The sequence below is a fragment of the Phacochoerus africanus genome, chromosome 9 (genome assembly GCF_016906955.1).
Source record: "Phacochoerus africanus isolate WHEZ1 chromosome 9, ROS_Pafr_v1, whole genome shotgun sequence".
In the NCBI taxonomy this organism is placed as follows: domain Eukaryota; kingdom Metazoa; phylum Chordata; class Mammalia; order Artiodactyla; family Suidae; genus Phacochoerus; species Phacochoerus africanus.
Window position 1 is genome coordinate 53,835,830 of NC_062552.1, and position 23,996 is coordinate 53,859,825.

At 47.0% G+C, this 23,996-nt stretch overlaps 1 protein-coding gene across 4 annotated transcripts in view; it reads right to left on the minus strand.

Moving 5' to 3' along the window:
* Positions 1-13,170: 13,170 nt before the first annotated feature.
* ZNF592 (zinc finger protein 592) overlaps positions 13,171-23,996 on the minus strand; it is a 57,395-nt gene continuing 46,569 nt past the window's right edge. For all 4 annotated transcript variants that reach the window (XM_047794599.1, XM_047794596.1, XM_047794597.1 and 1 more), the window contains 6 exons: positions 20,350-20,526; positions 19,943-20,102; positions 19,564-19,851; positions 19,232-19,344; positions 18,212-18,347; positions 13,171-16,844 (listed from right to left, as the gene is read on the minus strand). In XM_047794599.1, the coding sequence (XP_047650555.1) occupies positions 16,347-16,844; positions 18,212-18,347; positions 19,232-19,344; positions 19,564-19,851; positions 19,943-20,102; positions 20,350-20,526 (1,372 nt within the window). In that variant the 3' untranslated portion in view covers positions 13,171-16,346. The remainder of the gene's footprint in view (positions 16,845-18,211; positions 18,348-19,231; positions 19,345-19,563; positions 19,852-19,942; positions 20,103-20,349; positions 20,527-23,996) is intronic.

A 23,996-nucleotide genomic window follows, 5' to 3' on the forward strand; every position in this document is an offset into this window, starting at 1 on the left:
CCAAGCGGAGGGTGCCGAAGGACCCAAGGCACATTGTGAATCAACTGTAACAGAAAAAAATAAAAATCTTAAATAAAAAAGGAAGTATCCAAGGAGCTGCGTGGGGCGTTTGAGGCCTGGAGAAAGGCACCAAGGGGGCAAAGAGCCGCTAGGAGCTTGAGCTGGATCCAATGGGAGACGAGGGAGCCAGGGACTCGCCCCTCTTCCTGGCAGCAGACCTGACTGGCCCTGGCCTTGCCAGTGGCTGTTGGTCCAGCACTTAGACAAACTTAAACTCATATACCTCCATAAGTGACCTCGGTTCCTAGGAGGCCAGATTTCCTCTGGGTACCTCTGTGTTCCTCTCCATTATCTAGCATAGATCAGGGCTTCAGCGAACAATTCTAGAATTATTGAAACTCCTTTGCCACCCTTTTCAGCCTCCTTTCCCCAGCACCCAAAGGGGAAATGGGCTGAGTTCTAACGCCCAGAAAAATAATTTAATCATTCAATAGTTTCTGAGAGCAAAATTCTAAGCACTATCTAAATATGGTACTAAATATTGGGAGTGTCCAGTCAGTTTAATCTTCTCCTACATCCTTGAGAGCATCCAGAAAGTACCTAGAGATGGATGGTTTTAATCATTAGGAAGTTGGAGCAGGAAGTTCCTGCCGTGGCTCAGCATTAACGAGCCCCACTAGTATCCATGAGGATGAGGGTTCGATCCCTGGCCTCACTCAGTGGGTTAAGGATCTGGCATTGCCATGAGCTGTGGTGTAGGTTGCAGACACAGCTTGGATCCCATATTGCTGTGGCTGTGGTTAGGCTGGCAGCTGTAGCTCTGATTCAAGCCCTAGCCTGGGAACTTCCATATGCCGAAGGTGCAGCCCTAAAAAGCAAAAAAAAAAAAGAAAAAGAAAAAAAATTTTGGAGCAAAGGAGTACAACCCCTCTATTCTAGAAGCTGCTCTTACATCCCCACTCCTTTTGGAAATTGCTCTTCCCCTACTCTCACTGTGTGATTCCAAGGGCAGCTGCCATGTTCCTACCCTCTCCCCTCACCACTTCCTCCACCTTCTCATTTGACTCAAGCCACACTCTTCATGATACCCATCTCCCTGACCACAGAAGTAAGCTTCAGACCCAAGCTGTGCCAAAGTTCTTCACCAAAATGGAGTTCCTGTTGTTGTGCAGCAGAAATGAATCTGACTAGTATCCATGAGAATGTGGGTTTGATCCCTGGCCTCACTCAGTCGGTTGGTCGGGGATCCAGCATTGCATTGAGCTGTGGTGTAAGTCACAAACTCAACTCAGATCCCGAGTTACTATGGCTGTGGCATAGGCCAACAGCTATAGCTCTGATTCAATCCCTAGCTTGGGAAACTCCACATGCTGCAGGTGTGGCCCTAAAAAGCAAAAAAAAATGTTTTCAACTGGAATTGGGAAAAAACAAAACAAAACAAAAACAGTCCCAATAGAAAGCTGTGAGCTGCAAGGTCCGAGCTTTCAGCAGCCATGTTTCCTGCTATGTGGAAGTCTGCCAGTCTGCAGTAGGGAAGAAGAAGGCTGACACAGGGAGAAGCAAAGGCAAGGGGCAGAGTCCTGAAGATTTTTGGGAGCCTTGTTGCAAGTGTTCCTGAGATGCAGCTTTGTCCATGGCCTTCCTGCAGGTTGGCAGTGCAACCATTTCTTGGAATCTGTACTCAAAAAAGTTCTCCCTTTGCTCAAGCTGCTTCAAATCAGGCTTCTACTAATTGAATCTGTACTAAAGCCAATACTAAAGAAAATACTAAAGCATTTTCTCCTAATGAGCCCAAATTTGTCCTCTGAGCACATACCCCAATTCATCCTTATTCTTGGCTCTCTGGAGGTGTGCATATTAAAATCTCTTCAAGAGTTCCCTGGTGGTGCAGTGGGTTAAGGATCCAGCATTGTCACTATTGTGCATGGTTTCAATCTGCATGCCGCCAGGGAGGCCAAAAGCAAAAATAATATCTTCAGTTGTCTTCAGGACAGTCCTTCAAATATTTGAAAGCATGCTTATATAGAGTTTTGGTTCATTTGTTTAAGTGACTACACATGTACCAGGCTAGAGCACACAAGGGTCATAATATCTGTACCTTCAACAAATGACCTTTCCACAGAAAAGAAAATCATGAACATGGAAACAGACTTGTGGTTGCCAAGGGGGAGGGAGTAGGATGAACTGGGAATTTGGGGTTAATAGATGCAAACTATTGCCTTTGGAATGGATTAGCAATGAGATCCTTCCGTATAGCACTGGGAACCATATCTTATGACGGAGCATGATAATGTGAGAAAAAAGAATGTGTACATGTATATGTGACAGTTGAAAATTGAGAGAGTTCCCATCCTGGAGCAGTGGAAAAGAATCCCACTAGGAAACATGAGGTTGCAGTTTCCATCCCTGTCCTCGCTCAGTGGGTTAAGGATCCGGCGTTGCCGTGAGCTGTGGTGTAGGTTGCAGACACTGCTCAGATCCTGCATTCCTGTGGCTGTGGTGTAGGCTGGCAGTTGTAGCTCTGATTTGACGCCTATCCTGGGAATCTCCATATGCTGCAAGTGCAGCCCTCAAAAGCAAAAAAAGAAAGAAAAAGAAAAAGGAAATTGACAGAATACTATAAACCAACTATAATGGAAAAAATAAAAATCATTATTTAAAAAATAAAAATACATAAATTCTCAATCAGAAAAAAAAAAGATCTGTGCCTTCAAGAATCTTATGGTCTAATAGAGCAAACAGGAGTACAAACAAAATACAATGCAAGGTGAAATGTACAATTATAAAGCTATGTATAGGGGAGCATAAATAATAGAAGAAAGAGTGGTTAGTTCTGCCTGGGGATTTGGTTAGGACAGTTTACAAGAAAGAAAGTAAAACTTGAGAAGGATTTTGAAGGTTGCACAAGTGCTCACAAATAAGACGGTTGTGGGTGGAGGTAGGGTAGACAGAACGTTCCAGATGGAGGGAATAGTATGCACAAAGATAATGGAGGTATGAAACAGCCTGGTGTTCATGTCACTTGAGTGTAAAGGATTTGGGCAAAGAAAGGAGTGAATTTCAGCAGGGGTCAGATCCTGAAGGCCTTGCCTAGTACAATGAGGAACCTAGACTTCCCTTTCTGGCCATTTCTCATATGACAAGGGATATGATGCCACATCCCCAAAAGGTCAAACTAGAGTAGCTCACAAGTGAAATTGCACCTCTCTGGGTCTGGACGCCACATAACTAGCAACAGTTTATTTGGCAGCCAAATTATTTCATCGATTCTGAGCCTGTAAGCTGTCAACATGAACCACTATTGATCTAAGACTTTCCCACTCCTACTGCCAGAGTCTTTTTTTTTTTTTTTGGCTACCCCTTTGGCATGCCTGGGGCCATGCCACAGCAGTGACCTGAGTCACAGTGACGATGCCGGATCCTTAACCCCCTCAGCTAACAGGGAACTCCTGTAAAGTGTTTTTTAGCCTAACGCCAAATTTTCTCTTTTAATTTTTTTTTTGTCTTTTTGCCATTTTCTTGGGCCGCTTTTGCAGCATATGGAGGTTCCCAGGCTAGAAGTCAAATCGGAGCTGTAGCTGCCCGCCTATGCCACAGCCACAGCAACTCTGGATCCCAGCCGCATCTGCTACCTACACCACAGCTCACAGCAACGCCGGACCCTTAACCCACTGAGCGAGGCCAGGGATGGAACCCACAACCTCATGGTTCCTAGACGGATTCGCCAACCACTGAGCCACGACGGGAACTCCTCATCTTTTTAAATTTTTTATTAATTTTTAAATTTTTTATGGTCACACTTGTGGCATATGGAAGTTCCTGGGCCAGGGACTGAATCCAGCCACACTGGCTCCTTTAACTCACTGCACCAGGCCAGAGATTCAACCTGAGCCTCCACAGCAACCACAGCAACTGCAGTTGGATTCTTTTTTTTTTTTTTTTTTTAATGCCCACACCTGCAGCATATGGAAGTTCCTGGGCGAGGGGTCAAATTGGAGCTGCAGCTGCTGGCCTCCACCAGATCCCAGCCGTATCTGCAGTCTTTCAGCAATGCGTGATCCTTAATCCACTGCACCACAGCAGGAACTCCTCACCTTTTTAAAAAAATTAAATCTTATTTTCGATCTTTCTTTTTTTATGCTTTTTAGGGCCTCACCTGCAGCATATGGAGGTTCCTAGGCTAGGGGTCAAATCGGAGCTACAGCTGCTGGCCCCCACCACAGCCACAGCAACACCAGATCCCAGCTGCCTCTGCAACCTACACCACAGCTCATGGCAACACCCGATCCCAGACCCACTGAGTGAGGCCAGGGATGGAACCCACATCCTCACGGATACTAGTCAGATTCATTTCCACTGAGCCGTACACAATAGGAACTCCTATATCTCATTTTCTTAATATCACACCCCTTATCTGAATCTTTTTGAATTCTGCTCCTGTCATCCATTGTTTAATCTGTTCTTCCCAGCTTCTTGCTGTCTGTCAATTTAACAAGCAGATGTTCATGACAAATAAGGAGTGTCAAGGCCTTCAAGGATGGAGAGGTCCAAAAGGCATAATCTCTTTTCTTGATTTACAGTCTAGCCGCAGAGAAAAGATATATAAAGCAGAGTCTGGAGACTCAGGTTCTAATCCTGCCCTTTCAGTGAACTACTGTGTGACCTTGGGCTAGTGGCTCACCATCCCTGAGCTTCAGCTTTCTTCTTTGTTAAAAAGAGTGAGCACCTGGAATTTTCTAGTGGCCTAGTGGTGAAGGATCTGGCATTGTCACTGCCCTAGCGCAGGTTCATCCCTAGCCCAAAAGCCATGGGTGTAGCCCAAAAAAGAGTGAGGTCATGATCCTTTACGACCCTGAAGGACATAGGTGTCGATTCCGTATTTATTAAGTCCCTACTGACCAGGCATGATGCCAGGTACTGAGAGTAGAAATGAATGTTACCATCTCTATCCTTGAGAATCTCTCAAGCCTAAAAGAAAGATAGAAAGGAGTTCCTGTCATGGTGCAGTGGAAATGAATCTGACTAGGTACCATGAGTTTGCGGGTTCAAGCCCTGTCCTCACTCAAGGGGTTAAGGGTCCGGCGTTACCGTGAGCCGTGGTGTAGGTTGCAGATGTGGCTCAGATCTGGTGTTGCTGTGGCTGTGGTGTATGCCAGCAGCAATAGCTCTGATTAGACCCCTAGCCTGGGAACCTCCATACGCCTCTCACAGATGTGGCCCAAGAAAATGGCAAAGAGACCAAAAAAAAAAAAAAAAAGATAGAAAATTAAAACAGAATCACCATCAATCCTCTAACAGAGGTTTGCACATGACTCTGAAAGAGCACAGAGGAGCACATGCTGTGGTTCTGTGTTTAGAAATAACCATAATATAAGTCAGTGTTTGCTATTAAATATGAGTCCTGATGAAGCATTCTAAGGACTTATTTCTGGTGCCAGGATCCCCTCTCCCAGTTGTCTTGAACTTCCTGGGGCCCCAGAGTAAACTGAGTGCCTGTGGTAGGAAAATCTCAGGGGACTGTTAATTAACATCCTTAACTCAGCATAACAAGGGAAGCTACTCTCAGAGCAAGACAGGGTCTCCCAGGACATTCCCACTCAGCTACATCAGCCCCATTCATCAAGGTCTGGATGAGTTTGAACATGACATTTATTTTACTTAGTTCCATCTCTCCCCTTCCTACTCGCTCGCTCTCTTCCAATACTAACAGAATTTCCAAAGGAACAATCCACCCTCCTTTGAAGCATTGGCCAAGGGCACACAGTACCTAATATTTCTTAGCTGTCAGGACACCATTCCTCATTTCTCGTTACCTTCCACCTGAACTAATTGAATTCAGGTACCTCACATGGAGTGCCCCTGTGCACCGGGCTCTGGTTCCCCACTAGCAACTCGGCCTCTCTAATAACTCAGCCAACAACCTGGCAGCAGGTCCATTGATCTCATCCTCCTCAAGATCTTCATCCCCACTCCCTTTAGCCACCCAATCAAATGTCCACCCCTTGAACCTTGTCAAAGGAATCATTCCACCTCTAAAGTGCCATCTGTTATCTTTCCATCAGGCCTGCCCTCAGCTTTAGGGCAACTCCAGACTCCAACTTTGCCTAACTTCCCCGCTGAGATCCTTTCTGGCTTATCACTCCCATCCCATCCCCATCTACGTATAGGCACAGGGTAGAGTGGACAATAACTTCAACTGCAACTATGCTTTCCTTAGGATCTCATTTCACTTACCCCTTGACCTTCTACTAAGTTTGCCTTGCTGGTTCCTATCCTGGAATCTGGCTGTGGGCTTCTTGTTCTGAGGCTAGCCAGCATTTCTGGTTTCCAACCTAAGTCCAACCACAGGCAGCTTGGCAATCCTTCTACATTTCCCCAAGTTGACCTTCTGTTCCAAACAAGAGTCCAACCTCGGAGTTCCATAATGGCTCAGCGGTAACAAACCCGACTAGGATCCATGAAAACGAGGGTTCTGTCCTTGGCCTTGCTCAGTAGGTTGGGGATCCGGCATTGCCATGTGCTGTGGTGTAGGTCACAGACGTGGCTCAGATCTGGTGTTGCTGTGGCTGTGGTGTAGGCCAGTGGCTACAGCTCCGATTCAAACTCTAGCCTGGAAACTTCCATATGCCATGGGTGTGGCCCTAAGAAGGCCAAAAAAAAAAAAAAAGAGTTCAACCTCCCCACATGGGAGGGTCAACTCCCATGGTCAACTGTTCCTTCAAAATATGAGGAAAAGTGAGACAACTGGGCAAGAACTTCTACTTTGAAGGAAGACAGGCTATCTGTATCATTCCTGAGCCTCACTAACCTCTGCTTCAAAATGTATACTCTTCCTTTGCCAGACTCTCAAACTTCTGCTCTATCAGCTCTCCCTGCCCTCCCCTGCCTGGCCTCCTTCCTCACAGCCTATGAGGATGATCAAATGTTTGCTTTTCCCTGAAATATTTACCTTATCTTTCACTTCCTTTCACTACCTTTACTTCTCAAAAGAGCTCAAAGGAAACTAGTCACGTTATCCAGAATTGAGTGATAAAAGTGCAAACTTTGGCCTCCTGAACAAAGCAGAAGCATCCCAGTGACCAGAGCTGAAGCCAGGCCCGCCCATCAAGAGTGGCCAGATGCCAGTGCCTGTGTGTTACCGTGGAGCTCCTGGAGGTAAAAAGTGGTCCCTGGCTGGGGTCAGGAAGAAGTAGAAGCACGTGTGGCCCCAGCTGTGTGGAGGGGAGGACACAGGGGGCAGGGACCCCCCAGGGCTGGCAGGAAGGCAACTTGGCCTACCCCTCTAGCCTTGTCCTGCCACTACAAAGCCTCAGTACTCTCCAGGATACTCCTGTTGAGAGTCCCCCCAGCCTGTGTATGGACATCCTTAGGGATTAGGAATATGCTACTCCTCAAGGTGGCCCATTTCATTTGTAGGAGGAGCTTCCTTTTATGGAGTCTGCTTTTGTTCTGCCATCTGAGACCACAAAGAGGAAATCTAGAAATTCATTTTGAAAGAATACCCCTGCCAAAAAGTGAAAAAAGTGATCAGGAAATACCCCTTTTCTTCTTCTTTTTTTTTTTTTTTTTTTTTCCGGTCATGCCTGCAGCATGCAGAAGTTCCCAGGCCTGGGACTGAACCTGAACCACAGCAGTGACCCAAGCCACAGCAGTGACAACACTGGATCCTTAACCCACTAAGCCATTAGGGAACCCTGAAACATCAAGTTCCTTCAATAGCTCCTTGACTAAAATGGCACTGAAGCTTCTGCACCAAGCTGGATGGTCTCCTCTGAGCATGTGCACTTTGCCAAGGTCCATGAATGTCACAGTTGACATGTGACCTCTTCAGGGAAAAGTACACTATCTTCAACATCTCTCTGGTCAGTATACCTTCACAATCTTATTTTGCTTTTCCGGCACCTATAAGGACTCAGGCTGGTAGCCTTGTACACAAGTTATGGCACAGGAATTGAGGTCAGAGGTCAGTGACACCTTCCTCACGAAGCATCTTCAGCTCCAGTGAAAAACACCAGTTTTCTTTTCTTTTCTTTTAGGAGTTGTTATAAAATTGCTTTAATTCCGTTCTCTCTGCATTACTAAAACACCTGTTTTCAAAGCTACCCAGACCTGTGGCCCACCTCAGTACAAGTCATTAGTAGCATAAGTTAATCCAACACACATCCATCCCTCCAGTGTCCTTCATTTTTTGCTTCTCTTGATTCCACTCATTTTCAAGATCTCAGTCCTGAGCTCAGCAAAGCCCCAGATGTCTGCTGACCCTGCCCTCCTGTGGGAAACTTCTGCCTTCTGCTGCAAGCTGCCTTTCCTGCCAGCCAATCTACAGTTCCTTGGACTGCTTGTCTGACCTCCCTCCAAGAGCTCCCACAGAGCCCAGCTCAAGCCAGCTGAGCCCCTAATCCTGGAGGGTGGAGACGTAGGTCCTGCTGGCTACTCTGGCACTCCAGGGATTGGAGATGTGGCCATAGCTGTGCAGTAGTAAGTGGACACCAATTAAAGCATTACTGGCAGCACGAAGCCACTCCTGATTCTGGTTTGATTGGAAGGGGAATTTGGGGCTTCAAGTGTAGAGCTGCCCTAGCCAGGTGCCTCCCCAATCCCCCTATTCTGATTCAACATCCAATTAGGGGGCCAGGAGTTTCTGCCTCAAATGTAGGTCTCTTCTAGGATAAAGTTATTATTACATGAGAGGGTGACTCTGCAGTCAGGGGCAACAATTGTTGGTCAGTCCCAGGACACAAACTCCACATCCTTAGAAAGGCCCCTAAGGCCTCTCCTTATCTTCTTGAAGACTGAACTGGTCCTTTTCCTCCCCTTCAAGTCTTTTTCTTTGTTTTTGAGGGCCGCACCCGTGGCATATGGAGGTTCCCAGGCTAGGGGTCTAATCAGAGCTGTAGTTGCTGGCCTACGCCACAGCCACTGCAATGCGAGATCTGAGCTGCACCTCCAACCTACACCACAACTCATGGCAATGCCGGATTCTTAACCCACTGATCGAGGCCAGGGATCAGACCCGCATTCTCGTGGATCCTAGTCAGGTTCGTTAACCACTGAGCCATGATGGGAACTCCTTAAGTCTTTTTCTAAGGAAACTTGTATCTCAGCCAGCCCTCCTTTTTCACAACAGCTACATCTTCTCATTCTTTAAAAAAATGTTAATAGCTCTGGCAATAGCTGTTACGACTACTGTTCAATCCAAGGGATTCCATGGACAAATCAAGCCACTGCCTCCAGTTCTAAGCTTGCTAGCACCTGTTACTCTTCCTCCTAATCAGTCACACCTACTTTCTAATCCCACCACTACCATCACCAGCCCCAAGTCAACTGTTGTAGTTCCTGTCGTGGCTCACTGGTTAACAAACCCAACTAGTATCCATGAGGGTGTGGGTTCTACCTGTGGCCTTCTTCAGTGGGTTAAGGATCCAGCATTGCTGTGAGCTGTGATGCAGGCCGCAGATGCGGCTGGGATCAGGCGTTGCTGTGGCTGTGGTGTAGGCCGGCAGCTACAGCTCCAACTCAACCCCTGGCCTGGGAACCTCAATATGCCATGGGTGCGGCCCTGAAAAGACACACACAAAAAAGTCAACTGTTGTTTTCAGGTTCTAAACTCGCTACCTGTCCGTACTTTCTAGCCTGTACCTCCACAACTTTCTGTGCCTTTCCTTATCATCACCTCTCCACTCCCCTCACTTCCTCTTCTCCTTTTTCCCATTTCAAAATCATATCCAAAGCCCTCCTCAGAACCAGTCTAGGATAGCAATGGGAAGTCTCCTTCTTAAGCAAAGAACTTCTTAGAAAGCAGAACTTACCTTCCTCCTCAGATACCAAAAATAGGTAACCCTGTCTATGCACGATGGGTCTTTGGGCAAAATTCCAAGCAACTTGGTCTAAGGATTGGAAAACCCCAAAGGAAAATAGGAATTGTATAGTGTACCCTGAGCTATAAATGAAAAGGGAGGTCTAGAAACAGTGGGACTTCCGATTTAAAAATGTCGAAAAGCAGCTTAATTACTTCAAACATCAAAGGCATGATCAACTTCTTCCATTTTCACAGCAAATGCAGGCAAAGACAAGGTATTAAGTTTTAAAAGTAATATCTAGTAGATTTTAATCTATCTTCTATATCTGTCTAGCTATGAATAATACCATGCCCACACATGAAACGAGATGGTGCTACTGATCTACTGTCACTTGGGCGCTCACTATGGTGGGGGCTTTTCCGGGTAAGAATTGACTTAAATGACTTTATCATATCCTTTGCCACATTTCCCATACAGTCAATTACGCGTTTGTTGATTTCTTAGTATTCATGCACTAAAAACTCAATTTCAATTTGCAGGAGTTCCCGCTGTGGCACCATGGGATCAGCAGTGTCCTGGAAGCGCCTGGACCCAGATTCAATCCCTGGGCTGGCATAGCAGGTTAAGGATCTGGCATTGCCGCAGCTGTGGCTCAGATCTGATCCTTGGCTGAGGAACTCCATAAGCTGCAGGATGGCCAAAAAATAAATAAATAAATATTAAATGGTATAACAAAAACACAAACCAGGAGTTCCCGTCATGGCTCAGTGGTTAACGAGCCTGACTAGTATCCATGAGGACGCAGGTTCGATCTCTGGCCTCGCTCAGCATTGCCGTGAGTTGTGGTGTAGCTTGGCTTGGATCCCACATTGCTGTGGCTGTGGCGTAGGCCAGCAGCTAGAGATCTGATTGGACCCCTAGCCTAGGAGCCTCCGTATGCCAAGGTGTGGCCCCAAAAAGACAAAAAAAAAAAAGCAAAGCAAAAATAAATTTAATTTGTAAATGATAGTAAATATTATTTTTTTAAAAATGCATTTTAAAAGGCCAATACTTGACACAATGAACTATCTCAAGAATTCATCTGGACCGGAGTTCCCGTCGTGGCGCAGTGGTTAACGAATCCGACTAGGAACCATGAGGTTGCGGGTTCGGTCCCTGCCCTTGCTCAGTGGGTTAACGATCCGGTGTTGCCGTGAGCTGTGGTGTAGGTTGCAGACGCGGCTCGGATCCCGCGTTGCTGTGGCTCTGGCGTAGGCTGGTGGCTACAGCTCCGATTCAACCCCTAGCCTGGGAACCTCCATATGCCGAGGGAGCGGCCCAAGAAATAGCAACAACAACAACAAAAAAAAAGACAAAAGACAAAAAAAAAAAAAGAATTCATCTGGACCTATGCCCCCCTAATGAATAGACAGAGTAACAGAAGGATTTGAAGATGCTTTGGAATTATCAAGTAAACAGCTAAAGCTTGGAAAGTCCTGACAAAAGCCAAAAGAAAATAGCTACTCATAAAAGAGCTAGAATTTTAACTGATAAAGCAGAAATGTGATGCAAATTGAAATATAAATAAATGCAATTAAAAGTGATATTGCCTTGGGGGAGAGGGGTCAGTCTAAGTCAAAAGTCAATAAATATAATGAACAAAAGAAGAAACTCAATAAGAGTACTTGCCTTTAGGAAAGTCCCCTCATTTTGTATGAATTGACATAGGAACAAGAAGATAAAATCTTGCCAGGCTCAATTCAAGATCCCCAGAGATTTAAACCACCACCACCCAACCCACCATTTGACAGATACAAGAACTGAGGCAGGAGTTTCCTTCGTGGCCCAGCAGTTAATGAACCCAACTAGCAACCATGAGGACGCGGGTTGATCCCTGGCCTTGCTCAGTGGGTTAAGGATCCAGCGTTGCCATGAACTGTGGTGTAGGCCACAGATGCAGCTCAGATGCAGCTCAGACCCCGAGTTTCTGTGACTGTGGTGCAGGCCAGCAGCTGTAGTTCCAATTCAACCCCTAGCCTGGGAACCTCCATATGCCGCAGGTGCAGCCCTAAAGAGACTAAAAAAAAAAAAAAAAAAAAAAAGAACTGAGGCAAAGAGAGATCAAATGACTTAGTTACAGAACACAGACTGAAACCTACAGCCCCTGACCTCTAGTCACTGGATTTCTTCATTCTATATCATTGTCAATGAATTTATTATTAAGGTACGTAGAAACATGGAAAATGTCCAAGTAGAATAAAAGTAGGGTACAAAATCAGAGGCAGAGTGGTGCTAGTCACTCCTGAGTGGATGAACCTCAACTCTGCCCCTTACCAGTTCCATAACTGTGGGATCGACCACTCTGAACCTCTAAAATAATAGCATGTAACAGTCGGACTGTTAGGCTAAAAAGGAGAATGAATGTAAGAGTAATGTCTGTCATATAGAAATATTTGATGTTCACCACTGTTATTATCATAATTATACCATAAACTCATCTATGAACTGAACAAGGATTGGGAAATGATATGCAAAAATGAAAACAACTGCAAAGACAGGATTATAAATATGCATGTTTTTTATTTTCTCTAATAATGCTATATCATTTTCCAATAAGAAAAAGGCATATTAAATAGGGACCTCAAAAAAAAAAAACAAACATACTGGGACTTGAGTCTTAAGTCTGCTGTTTCCTCCAGAAAGAGGCTCCCAGTTCCCAAGATTAAGGTGGCAATTGTTGGTGGAAAAGCTCAGGTCAGCCTAAATCCCTTGGAAAAGACCAAGAGAAGTGTTCCAGAATCTAGAAGATCATCTCAGATCAGACCCTGAGAGAACTTGGTAACTACCAGCTGAATCAGATTCTTTCACTCATGCATGCATGCATTAATTCACTCATTCAAACACTCTTTGAACCACTATGTATACAAGGAACTATTAGGAGCTTTTAAAGAATTAGACTGATCCACTTGATGAATTTGGAACAATCTCCATTATATAAGTGAAAAAAAGCAAGCTTCAGAACACTGTGTGTATAGAATGCTACCATTTGTATTAAAAATAGATATATAAATATACATTATTTATAAACTTGTAAATGCATAGCGTTGCTCAGAAAGGATACATAAGATATAGATAAGTGATTAATTCTGGAGAGGGGGCTTGGGGAACTGAAGGCTGATCTCCACTGGGAAGCTTACTTTTCATTGTTTTCTCTTTTGTATTGTTTGGATGTCTTACCAAAAATAAGTTTAAAAACAGTGAAAGAGAGGGTGCCAAGCTGAATATACAGTGGTGACCAGGGCAGGCAGGGGTTTTCAGTCTCAGAGAAGGCAAAATGTGTTGAACTCACTGAGCCCCGGTTGTTAAGTTTTCAAAAATCAGACTGTTTACATCAGTTAAGGGAAGAATTCTTTCCACACCAATTAGCTTACAATGATTTGGCATATCATTTTACAGAGATAAAGCAGTTGGAAAATAAAAACTAGTCATTTGTCAAGCCTTAGAGTGTGTTAAGTTGTGGTTTCTACAGGGGTGGGGATCTTCTCTGTATAACTTGATCAGTAGAGCGGTTCCCTCCAGCAGATAAATGCTTGTTACAGCAAGCATTTTCTGATGATAACAAATGATAGCACAACTATTCAACAACATCTTTTAAAAAAAAAAATCAAAAATACTGGATGCTGAGGGAACCATGTTCCCTGTGAGAGCTGGGCCACCTTTTCTGGAATAGCTAGCTCCCCTCCTTCACCCAACACCCCAACGATGGCCTTCAAATGGCAAGATAAATCTCAGTGAGAATGAAGGATCAGAGAGTCACTGCACATGCTCCAGAACATCAAAAGCAAATGTGATGCACAGGGCCCTCTGTGGGGTGACAAGGCACAGACTGACTCCAACGAATACCTGGCGCTCAGTGGGACACCCCAACTGCAGGGGAGGTAGGAAAACAGATGTCTGGATGGCAGCTGGCAGCCAGCCAAAGCAGCCGGGTCACTAAGGCAACGCTGTGGTTGACATCAAGGACTTTAGAACCACACAGGCTTCATTTACAAGGCCGCCCAGCAAGTTTTCTAACCTCTCTGAGCCTTGGTTTTCTTCTCTATAAAATGCAGGGTAACTGTGAGATCACTGTGAGGACTAAATGAGAATCCCTGGAAAGAGTTTTTAGCAAGGTGCCGGGCCCACGAGCAGGGCTCCCAGTGCTGCTATTATCGCTATTCCCAACTGGTGGAGAGGTGCTGGGGAGCAATCATAACGGCCCACCAGCATCCACATGTGAAGGACAAGCAAGGTGCCCTCCACCCTCCATGCCGAAAGTCAGGGATCCCTGACACTGATAGTGTTTTCTAACTAGAAAAAGCTCCCACACTCATCTCACGAGAGCCCGTGAAGCGACTTGGATGGGAATCCCTAGGTCTACCTTGAAGGGAAGTAAGTGGCCAGTGAAGCTAGGGATTTGTTAAGGACTGGTTGAGAGCAAACCCTGGCTGTGCTGAGTGGCTCGGCATTCTTTCCACTCCACGCCATTCCCAGGAAGGAGATAGATCTCAGGTCAGCACAGGGCAAACCTCTGATTCCACTACCTCCTCTCCCCCAGCTCCAGCTTCCAATGTCTGAACAAGGAAGAGAATCAGCTATCCACTTCAAACCCTTCCAGCAGCCTCCTCTATAATCTTTCCTGTGAATGCCCCGGGTGCAGGGTGGGCACGCTGAACTGGAATTAGGGAGGGTCGGTAGCTGATCTGGGGCTGGCTCTGGCTCTGTATGCAGCTGGATATAGGCCAAGTGTGCCCTTGCCGCCTGCCTGGGAAGCAGGGACCTGGTGGCCTTGCCAGATATGGCCATCATTAAAAAGCACTAGCTCTCGGAAACTGAAACAAGCATTAACCTTTCCTAATGCCATCAGCATTTCCACTAGAAATTTGGCATTTGATAGAGGAAGAAAATGTGTTTTTTTCTCCAACTGTGAAAAGGTCAGGTATATTTATCTGACTTAATAATTTATAATTGATATTTAATGCCTTCCTTGAAAAATCACCTCTAAGAATGCAGTCGGCACCCATTTCCCTTTGCTGCACTACATCCTGCTGGGCCTAGTCCCACATCCCACCCATGCAGGGCTGTGGCAGCCACTTGGAGCAGAGGTCAAGATACCTTCACACAGCCAGCATCTTGTGCCTGGTCAGTCCTACCTCTGCCATCAGTGAAAAGACAGCCCAGCCTCCCATGGCTAAGCCCAGTTCTCTAAGAGAACTCTGCCAGAGTTCCCTGTGCCAGTGGCAATACCAAGGCCTCCTGAACAGCACAAGAAAACTGCAGAGTTCCTCCCCTCTTTCCTTCCCCCTCTTCCCACCAGTAAAGGGTTCTCTTAGTTTGAAAAACCATTTGTAGAAAAGAATGTTCCCAGAACATTCTCAATAGACCCTAAAAGCCAATGAATGCCGCTGGCTCAGAGGAGACCTTGGAGGTGGACTCTTGACCAGCATTATGACCATCCCCTCACCCCTTCAGAAGTACTGCGCTCCTGATTTCATAACCACAGCTCCAAAGTCTAGAGGGGACCTTCCTTGGCCTGCAGGAAACATTGTTCTCCCTCTGAGATGGGACAATGAGACCCTTAGGTGGAGCAAGGTAGGGCCAGGCTCATTTGAAGAGGAATACAAGAGCCTACCTGCGTGGTAAGAAGATTTTTTTATTTGAAATATAGTCTGAGCAACATGAGTGTAGCCGAGAGGAGGAGGGGCTGGCCTGCCCAGGGCAGCAGCAGCCTCTCTAATGGCACAGGAGCAAGAGTACAAATATTCCAATGTCTGTGTGCCCCCAACCCCACTTATCAGGAAAGGCAGAACAGCAGCAGAACAAGGACGCACAGCTCCTGCTGAAGGGGGTCTGCCTCTCGGTGCCTGCCTGCCTTGGCTGCATCTCCTGCTCTCCCGGGTTCCAAACAGAGGTGTGCTGCAAAAATTTCTCCCACCAACACAGAGAGGATGAGCCAGCATGACAATGAGCTCTCCAGGGCTATTTTGTGGGGGAAGAATCAGAGAAGACAGGAAGGAGGGGCAAGGTGACCAAGGGCCCTCTGCAAGCCAGGCTGGGCGAGCTCTCTGAGAAGGACTGTGCCGACCCCCTCAGCCTGCTCTCAGGCTCTGATGGCAGCAAGAAGGAGAGCTGCTGCTTCAAGGCTAAGGAGGCCCCTGGCTGAAGGCAGCGAGGGGGAATCTCCCAGAAGAGCACAGCCGCTGAGGGGTGTCGAGCCGAGTTGACAGCATTGGGGCTGGGCCACTTCAGCAGCCTGGGGTTGGAAGGACACAGACAAGAGTTGGGGTACCAAGAAGCAGCACAAAGCCATAAATAATAGAAGCGAATTCAGAGCTGTGAGGGTGCTGGGCAACCCTGCATTTCCTGGGGCCCAGGGATGCCCAGCCCCCCTGCAGCTTAGGGCAGACAGTGCTCCAGGGCACAGGCAGCCACACTCACGTCAGGGTGGAGCCTTTCTTTTCCCACTGTCCAGAGAGCAGGCGGAGGACACAGCGGCACCACCCTGACTGCACACTGCAAAGCCTCTGGTCACACCTGCGGGCACTGTGTGTGGCTGTCCTGGTCCTGAGAGGCCTGTTGACTCTGAGCATCTCGGGCACTGTCCTTGTCAGGGGCCAGGCCCAGTGACCTCCTTGCCTCTGAATCGCCCAACAGAGGCTCTCCGGCACATTCTTCCAGTCCATTCTCCCTGGTCTCCATGGGCACCTCCTCCCCGGAGCCCTCCTCTGCCTCTGCCGCCTCTGCCTCTTCTTCCTCCTGGTCTCTCACCTTGTGAACAATGAAGAGGTGGCGGCTGAGGGAGCTGGCAGAGGTGTAGCACAAGCCACAGAGGAGACACTGGGCTGTGGAACTGTCCTTCTGGTGCTGAGGTATGTGGCCCTGAAACTCGAGCCCCGAGTCTGTGGCAAAGCTACATTTCGCACACTGGAAAAGGGACTTGTGTCTTTTGGTGGAAGAGACAGTCGAGCCGTTGCTGGTGTCTGGAGCATCCCCCACTCCGCTGACTGGTCTTTTCAGATGGTTCACCTGAAACAGGAAAGACCATGAGCAGAGTCCAGGCCAAGCCTGAGTCCTCGGGGTCATCCATACAGCCCAAGGACTTGCAGAATCACCACCCAGGCCAGTTTAGTTTGTTTCTTTCTTTGTTTGCTTTTATTTATTTATTTATTTATTAACTGTAACATATCCATATGGCACAATATTCCAAAGATATGGGAAAAGCATAGAAAAGACTAAGTCCCCCTAGCCAGCTCCCCAGCTCTGCTCTCCAGAGAACATCATGTCACCTGGGCTCTGTGGCTCCCCCCAAAAATATTAAATGCTTACACAAAAATAAAACTATTGTCTTTTACAAAACGTTATTACATGTGTACTTTTCTTCACCCTGATTTTTCCACTTAGCATACATCAGGGCTTGTCTCCATGAATATCCAGAGGCTTCCTTCTCCCAGCATCCACACCTTAATGCACCGTGGTGGGGAGAAGAGTCCCCTGGCAGACACTGGGTCAGGCTCCATCTTTGTCACTGCACATGGTGCTACAGTGAACATTCTTAAACACATTTCTTTATGCCCAAAGCCAAAGTTATCCAACAAATAAATCTTAGAAATAGAATTGCTAGATCAATGGCTGTATGCATTTGGCAGAGAAGACAGGGTGTGCATTTTAATCACAGACAGATGTGGCCAAAATGTCAACTGGCGCCCCACCTGCTATGTGTCAAAAGACCTTTGCCGAACAGCACCCTTCTCTAAATATGCAGTAAAGAACCCCCTGCAAATCCAGGCAGCTCTGTTTCCCAGACGTCCCTACCCTCTGAGGAGCAGCCCCCACCATGGAGTGCAAAGAGCCTACAGTGAGGAGGGACACTGGCCTGCTCCAGAAGTTGACCAGAAATGGGAATAGGGCATGAAATAGGGATGAGGTCATAGGACAAGCGTCCAGGAGAGCAGAAGTCTAGGTCTGGCTCCTCCATAACTACAAGTGGGAGGGGTGGGAGGGGTGACTCATCCAAGCACGGCTCTCCTCACCCAACAGCCAGCCCTGCCTCCCCCACCTCCTAGGACTACAGCAGGGGCAGAAGCAGGTAGGGCACCAATTTTGTGAAATTCCAATGTGTGAAAGTACACTAATGTCCAGGCCCCCAAGGAGAGGGGCTGCAGTGACAGGGGAGCAATTAGAAAAAGAGTTAACAGGCTGCCCTTGGGTCTTTGTCCCTGTCCTTTATCTGTATGAAGTGTGCAGGCTACAGTGGCCTACATTGAGGGAAGCTGTCACTGCTGGTTGCTCCATTGCCACAATGACAAAGAGGCCCCCTGGAGCCGTCCCAGTGCCCCTCCAGCTCCCATTCTCACCGGGCAGGCTGCTGCAGCAGGCGGGAGCCCCACACTCACCTGAGGGGAATGTCCACCCGGAGGCCTGACTCTGGGCGTCTGGCTCAAGTCAGGGTTTCGGATCCCATGCATAAGGCTGATGTGGCTCTCCAGGAGGGAGGGCCGAGGAAAGCTGGGGCTGTCCTCTGTGCAATACCTGCAAAAGTAGAGCCACAAGAGGTCATGTGAGGGGAGAGGCTGCAGGGCCCAGAGGGGCCAAGAGCGGTGGAACTGCTCTGCCTCCAGGGGAGAGAGTGTGGAGCAGGCAGAGTGACAGACAACAGCAAGTCAGAATATCTGGCTCTGATCTTACTCTCCACTCAGAATATCTGGCTCTGATCTTACTCTCCACTTTCTGATGTCACTGTCCAGAGACCTAAATGCTGGGCTAGTGGTCAGCCTGAAAGAATGGCCTGTCCTGTCCCAAAGCTCAGACAGGTGGTATTGAAGCTCTCGGCCAGACAGGGCACACCCACATCTCCATCACCACTCTCAAACCTCTGGGCGCTCCACTGCTGACTGGCAGTGCGGCCTGGCGTTGGAGAGTTGGGCAGGAGGCAGGCTCCGGGGCTACCAGGCCATAGCTCATTTCTGGCATGCTCTGATTTCTAACCTAGCAACAGCATTATTCCATTAGAAACTTGCTTATGTCTAGGAGTTCCCATCGTGGCTCAGCTGTTAATGAACCCGACTAGTATCCAAGAAGTTGCAGGTCTGATCCCTGGCCTCGTTCAGTGGGTTAAGGATCTGGTGTTGCCATGAGTTGTGGTGTAGGTTGCAGACACTGCTTGGATGCCACGTTGCTGTGGCTGTGGCGTAGGCCAGCAGCTGCAGCTCCATTTTGACCCCTGGCCTGGGAACTTCCATATGCCATGGCTGTGGCCCTAGAAAGACAGAAAGACAAAAAGAAAGAAAAAAAACTTGCTTGTGCTTTGTGTCTTGCCTTTGAGCCCTGACTGCACAGCAGAGAAAAGCCCCAGTGGTACCATCGACATTCTTGTTGAATTTCAGGCCTCCTGGCTCCCACCTCCAGGGACTCACCCACAAGTGTAGACTTTCTTTACTGTGTCATGGTTGTTGCGGATGTGTTTGCGCAGGCTGTTGGGGGTGTGGAAGGACTGTTCACACTGCCGACATGGGTACCGCTTCAATGTCTATGAGAGATGACGGAATGCAAAGCATCAGAACTATAAGGCAGTTCTGGGCATCTTTCTTCTCAGACGATGTAGGCAAGAAGGGTGCCCCAAGATCTCAAGATCTGTGGTAACCACTCTGCCCCGAGCACCAGGAACCCCAGGACACTGTTCACTCAAGGGGGCTCTGAGCCACGGGGCGGAAGTCTGGAGTCACTGTGCCCAGGTGACCCCACTTACCCGACCATGGCTCTTTTTCATGTGGGACACATAGCTCTCCCGGTCAGGAACCCATTCCTGGCACTCCTGGCAGGTCCAGCCGGTGTTCCTCAGCCGGGGCCTAGTCTCACCCCTGCGATGGGCTTCAGGCCTGCCCCAGCGGCTAGAAGGCAGGGAGCTGCCCCGAGCAGCCCCACTGGGGGTTGGGGGCTCAGTGGGAACTCGAGAGCCAGGGCGGCTTGAGGACGTGTCTGCTGAAGACTGGAGACTTGACAGCTGGTCCACGTTCCGGGGAACACCGTGCGTGCTCTGGGGATGGGCGTGGGGAAAGGTGCACAGAGTCAGACCCCGGCCTGAGGCGTGTGCCCTTCTCCCCACCCCCTTCCCCAAGGCACCCCACCTTGACGTGCTGCATCAACTCTGGCTTCTGCAGGAACAAGAGCGGGCACTCAGGGCACTTAAAGACGCCCACCTGCACCTTGCTGGCATTCTGGTAAAAATGCTGCTGAATGTGCCTCTTCTTGTTGAAGACCATTTCACAGGAGCACTTATAAATGAGCCTGGTGAGACAAGCCCCACAGTATGAGATAACCGAGGCTCTGCTGGAAGAGCCACATGGCCCCTCCACCCCCATCTCTGATCTCTCTGAGCCACTGTGTCTACTCCCCTGACTCGGGATGTTTTTGGTGGACCCCAGGAATTTCTGCTACCAGTCTGCGCTTGCCAGTCCATCCCAACACCTCCCATATAGCACCCAGGCTAATCGGCTCCATCTCACAGGCCTGTTGGCTCCAGAGCTGCACTCACTGGGAGGGTCTGTGGGGCTGAGTGGGATGCTGGGTGGCGCTGTGGTCCGCGGTGCTACTGGCAGTCTTGAAGGCCATGGGGCAGAATGCACATTTGTGGAAAACCTGGCAGTGTCGCTCCTGGATGTGGCTTTTCAGCAAAGCCAAGGTCAAGTGGACGACCCCACAGTGGATGCACCTGGATGACAGAGGCAGGGGTAGGAGGGTAAGAGAGGGGGGAGCAGGCATGTCAGACCTGGAAGTGATGGAAAAGGAGGGATGGAAGACAGGAACAGAGCCATCCTGGGGACTCTCCCTCTCCCCCTCCCTCAGTCTTCTGCCTTCCACATGTACACCCCAAGAGCCTCCTGCTTGCTGTGACCTGTCACAATGCAGTCACCCAAGGCCACCCAAGCCGAAGACCACACCTAGCAGAGAAAGGGGGAGAAAACCTCCCTCCTCCTCACTGGCCAGACAATATTATTCTGCAAACCAAAAATGTGAGCCTGGCCAAGAGAAGTTAGTGATGGTGGAGAGGGAGAAGAAAGGTTCAAAAATGGTATCAATGGAGTCCCCGTCGTGGCTCAGTGGTTAACGAATCTGACTAGCATCCATGAGGACGCAGGTTCAATCCCTGGCCTCACTCAGTAGGTTAAGGATCCCAGCGTTGCCGTAAGCTGTGGTGTAGGTCACAGACGTGGCTTGGATCCTACGTTGCTGTGGCTGTGTTGTAGGCCAGTAGCTATAGCTCCAATTTGACCCCTAGCCTGGAAACCTCCATTTGCTGTGAGTGCAGCGCCAAAAAGCAAAAAAAAAAAAAAATGACATCAATAGTATCCCCTTAAGTGTGACACAACTGCAAGAGTCCAAGAGAAACTTCAGAAGGAGACTACAGAAGGCCTATGCCTGCCCACAAGCTGGTGCTGACCAGGCAGGGATGGCCATTAATAAAATGAACAGTCAGGAAATGCTATGCTCGCCGTAACAACTATATTAAAACAAACAATCCTAAAAGTCCAGGAAGAAATTCTCCAGAGCAGCACTGTTCAATGGATCCTGCTGTGATGATGGAAATGTTCTATACTGTACGTCCATGAGATTATTTAAATTTGAATTAACAAAATAAAATGGCCAGTTGCACTGGCTATATTCCAAGTGCTCAGTAGCCACATGTGCCTGATGCCATTCTGGACAGTGTAGCTCATGAGTGAACTAGTGTCTCCTTGGTGGTACTATGGGCAACTTTTTCCCCCCTACCAATGTGTATTTTCTCAGTTTTATTTAGTGAACATACCATTTTCATAATGTATAAACTGTCTGAAACCATCTTTCTGAAATCAAGGTCTTTGTGGACTCTCCTTTCAACTTCAAAATATTTCTCTATAAATACTGCACTTTCTTTCTTCATTATCGGAGGACGATGTGAACTTCCTCCACGCCAGTGAGCATCCGATAAGGTTCCTAGACACTGTCATGTGTTCAGTCTTTCTTCCTGCATATCAACACACATATATCTCATGTGTTTTCTGGAGTTCCCAACACACATATATCTCATGTGTTTTCATGTGTGCTCCTGGAGTTCCCTTGTAGCATAGCAGGTTAAGGATCCAGCATTGTCACTGCAGCAGCTCTGGTTGCTGCTGTGGCACAGGATTAATCCCTGGCCCAGGAACTTCTACATGCTGTGGGGCATGGCCCAAAAAAAAGCCAAAACCAAAAAAAAACAAAACAGAAAACACCTTTTCTGCTCCCAGCTATTCCACTACATAATTTTTATCTTCTCTTGTTGCGATATTGCTTGCTCCTGTAACTTTGACACCCAGCAGGCACCAGCTGCTTTAATGAAAGGACTTCGCTTCACTGAACAATTTTTTGACTCCCAAATATTAGCCGTCATTTCAATACATTAACCCATGTACACAATCTACATAAATCATCAGATAATCCTTTTTGTTTTTCTTCCTTTCATGTGTGTTTGGGGAGTAGGGGTGAGGTCGGTGGAGACAGAATCTTTTTTTTTTTTTTTTTTGCAAACTTGGAAATGATGAGTGCACAGAACCAGAAAGCTGTTCATAACCAAAATGCCAGTGAGCATTCGTTACTAAACGTGTCTGTGTGCTGGAACTTCTATACAAATTACTTACACTTAAATCACATTTTCTTTTCTCTCCTGCTAAACAAAATAGTGACCAGCTCCTAGTACACAGCCATATTTCCATTCCACAAGTAATTATGAGAAGAAAAAAAACCCCAACATATTTCCAAATTCATCTGAAGTGGCCAAGTACACCCAACATGTGTAAAGAATCCCTCAAGTGGCTTTATTTGTGTGGTTTGACCAAACTCTTACAAGAGCAATATACATGCATCTAAAAATCCATTCTATTTACTCAGCAGACATTCTTGGAAGAAACTTCACGGAAAGTAGAACATAAATGGGTAAAAGAACATGTGCCAAGTAGCCTCAGTGAAGGACTGAATACAGCAGGGTTTATAGACTGATTAAAGAAGTGTGCAGAAGAGAAATTCAACTCTATGACACAACTCTTTACCAAACTGTTTAAGAGAAAAGGAGAAAATACACAACTATAGAACCATATACTGTTAAATATATAAAGTTGTAGAAAAGATAAAGAGCAGTAAAATTTTTAGCTTTGCCAATATACAAATAATAAGAAAATATTATTAAAAACAGTCTAAACTTGGTCCCTTATGACATCATCGGTCACTCTCCAAATTATCAACAAAGAGCATAAGTTTCTTAAATTCTAAAAATATAATACTGTAAAACTCTATAGTACAGCTCAGTGAAATGTAACATAATTTACTAAAAAAAACAGAAATACCTAGAGAATGGGAGAAAATATTTGGAAGTCATATATCTGACAAGGGACTCATATCTAGAATATGTAAAGAACTCCTACAAGTCAACAACAAAAAGACAAATAACAGTTTTGGGTTTTGGGGTTTTTTTTTTCTTTTTAGGTTCACACCTGTGGCATATGGAAGTTCTCTGGCTAGAGGTCAAATTGGAGCTGGAGCTGCTGGCCCACGTCACAGCCACAGTAACATGGGATCCGAGCTGCATCTGCAAACTATACCACAGCCTGAAGCAATACTGGATCCTTAACCCCATGAGCAAGGCCAATATCGAACCGGCATCCTCATTGGATACTAGCCGGGTTCATAACCTGCTGAGCCACAATGGGAACTCCCAAATAACACAATTTTTAAATGGGCAAAGAATCTGAATAAATACTTCTCCAAAGAAAATTTAGAAATGGCTCAAAAGCACAAGAAGATATGCTCAACATCATTATCCTTCCAGGAAATGCAAGTCGAAACCATAATGAGATGACTACTTTATACCCACAATGATGACTATAATCCAAAGTCAGACAATAACAAATGTTGGCAAGGATATAAACAAATCAAAACTCTCGGAGCTGAAAACATATGTCACATAATAACTTGTACATGAATGTTCATTAGCAGCATTATTCATAAGAGTCAAAATGTGGAATCAACCCAAACGTTGATTGGTTGATAACTGGATAAACAAGGTGGTAATCCATACAATGGTTAAGGCTGGAACCCAGGCCTTTTAAGACCAAAACTCAGTCTTAAATGAGTTCTGGACCAGAAAAAGAATCAGACACTGGGCAAGCT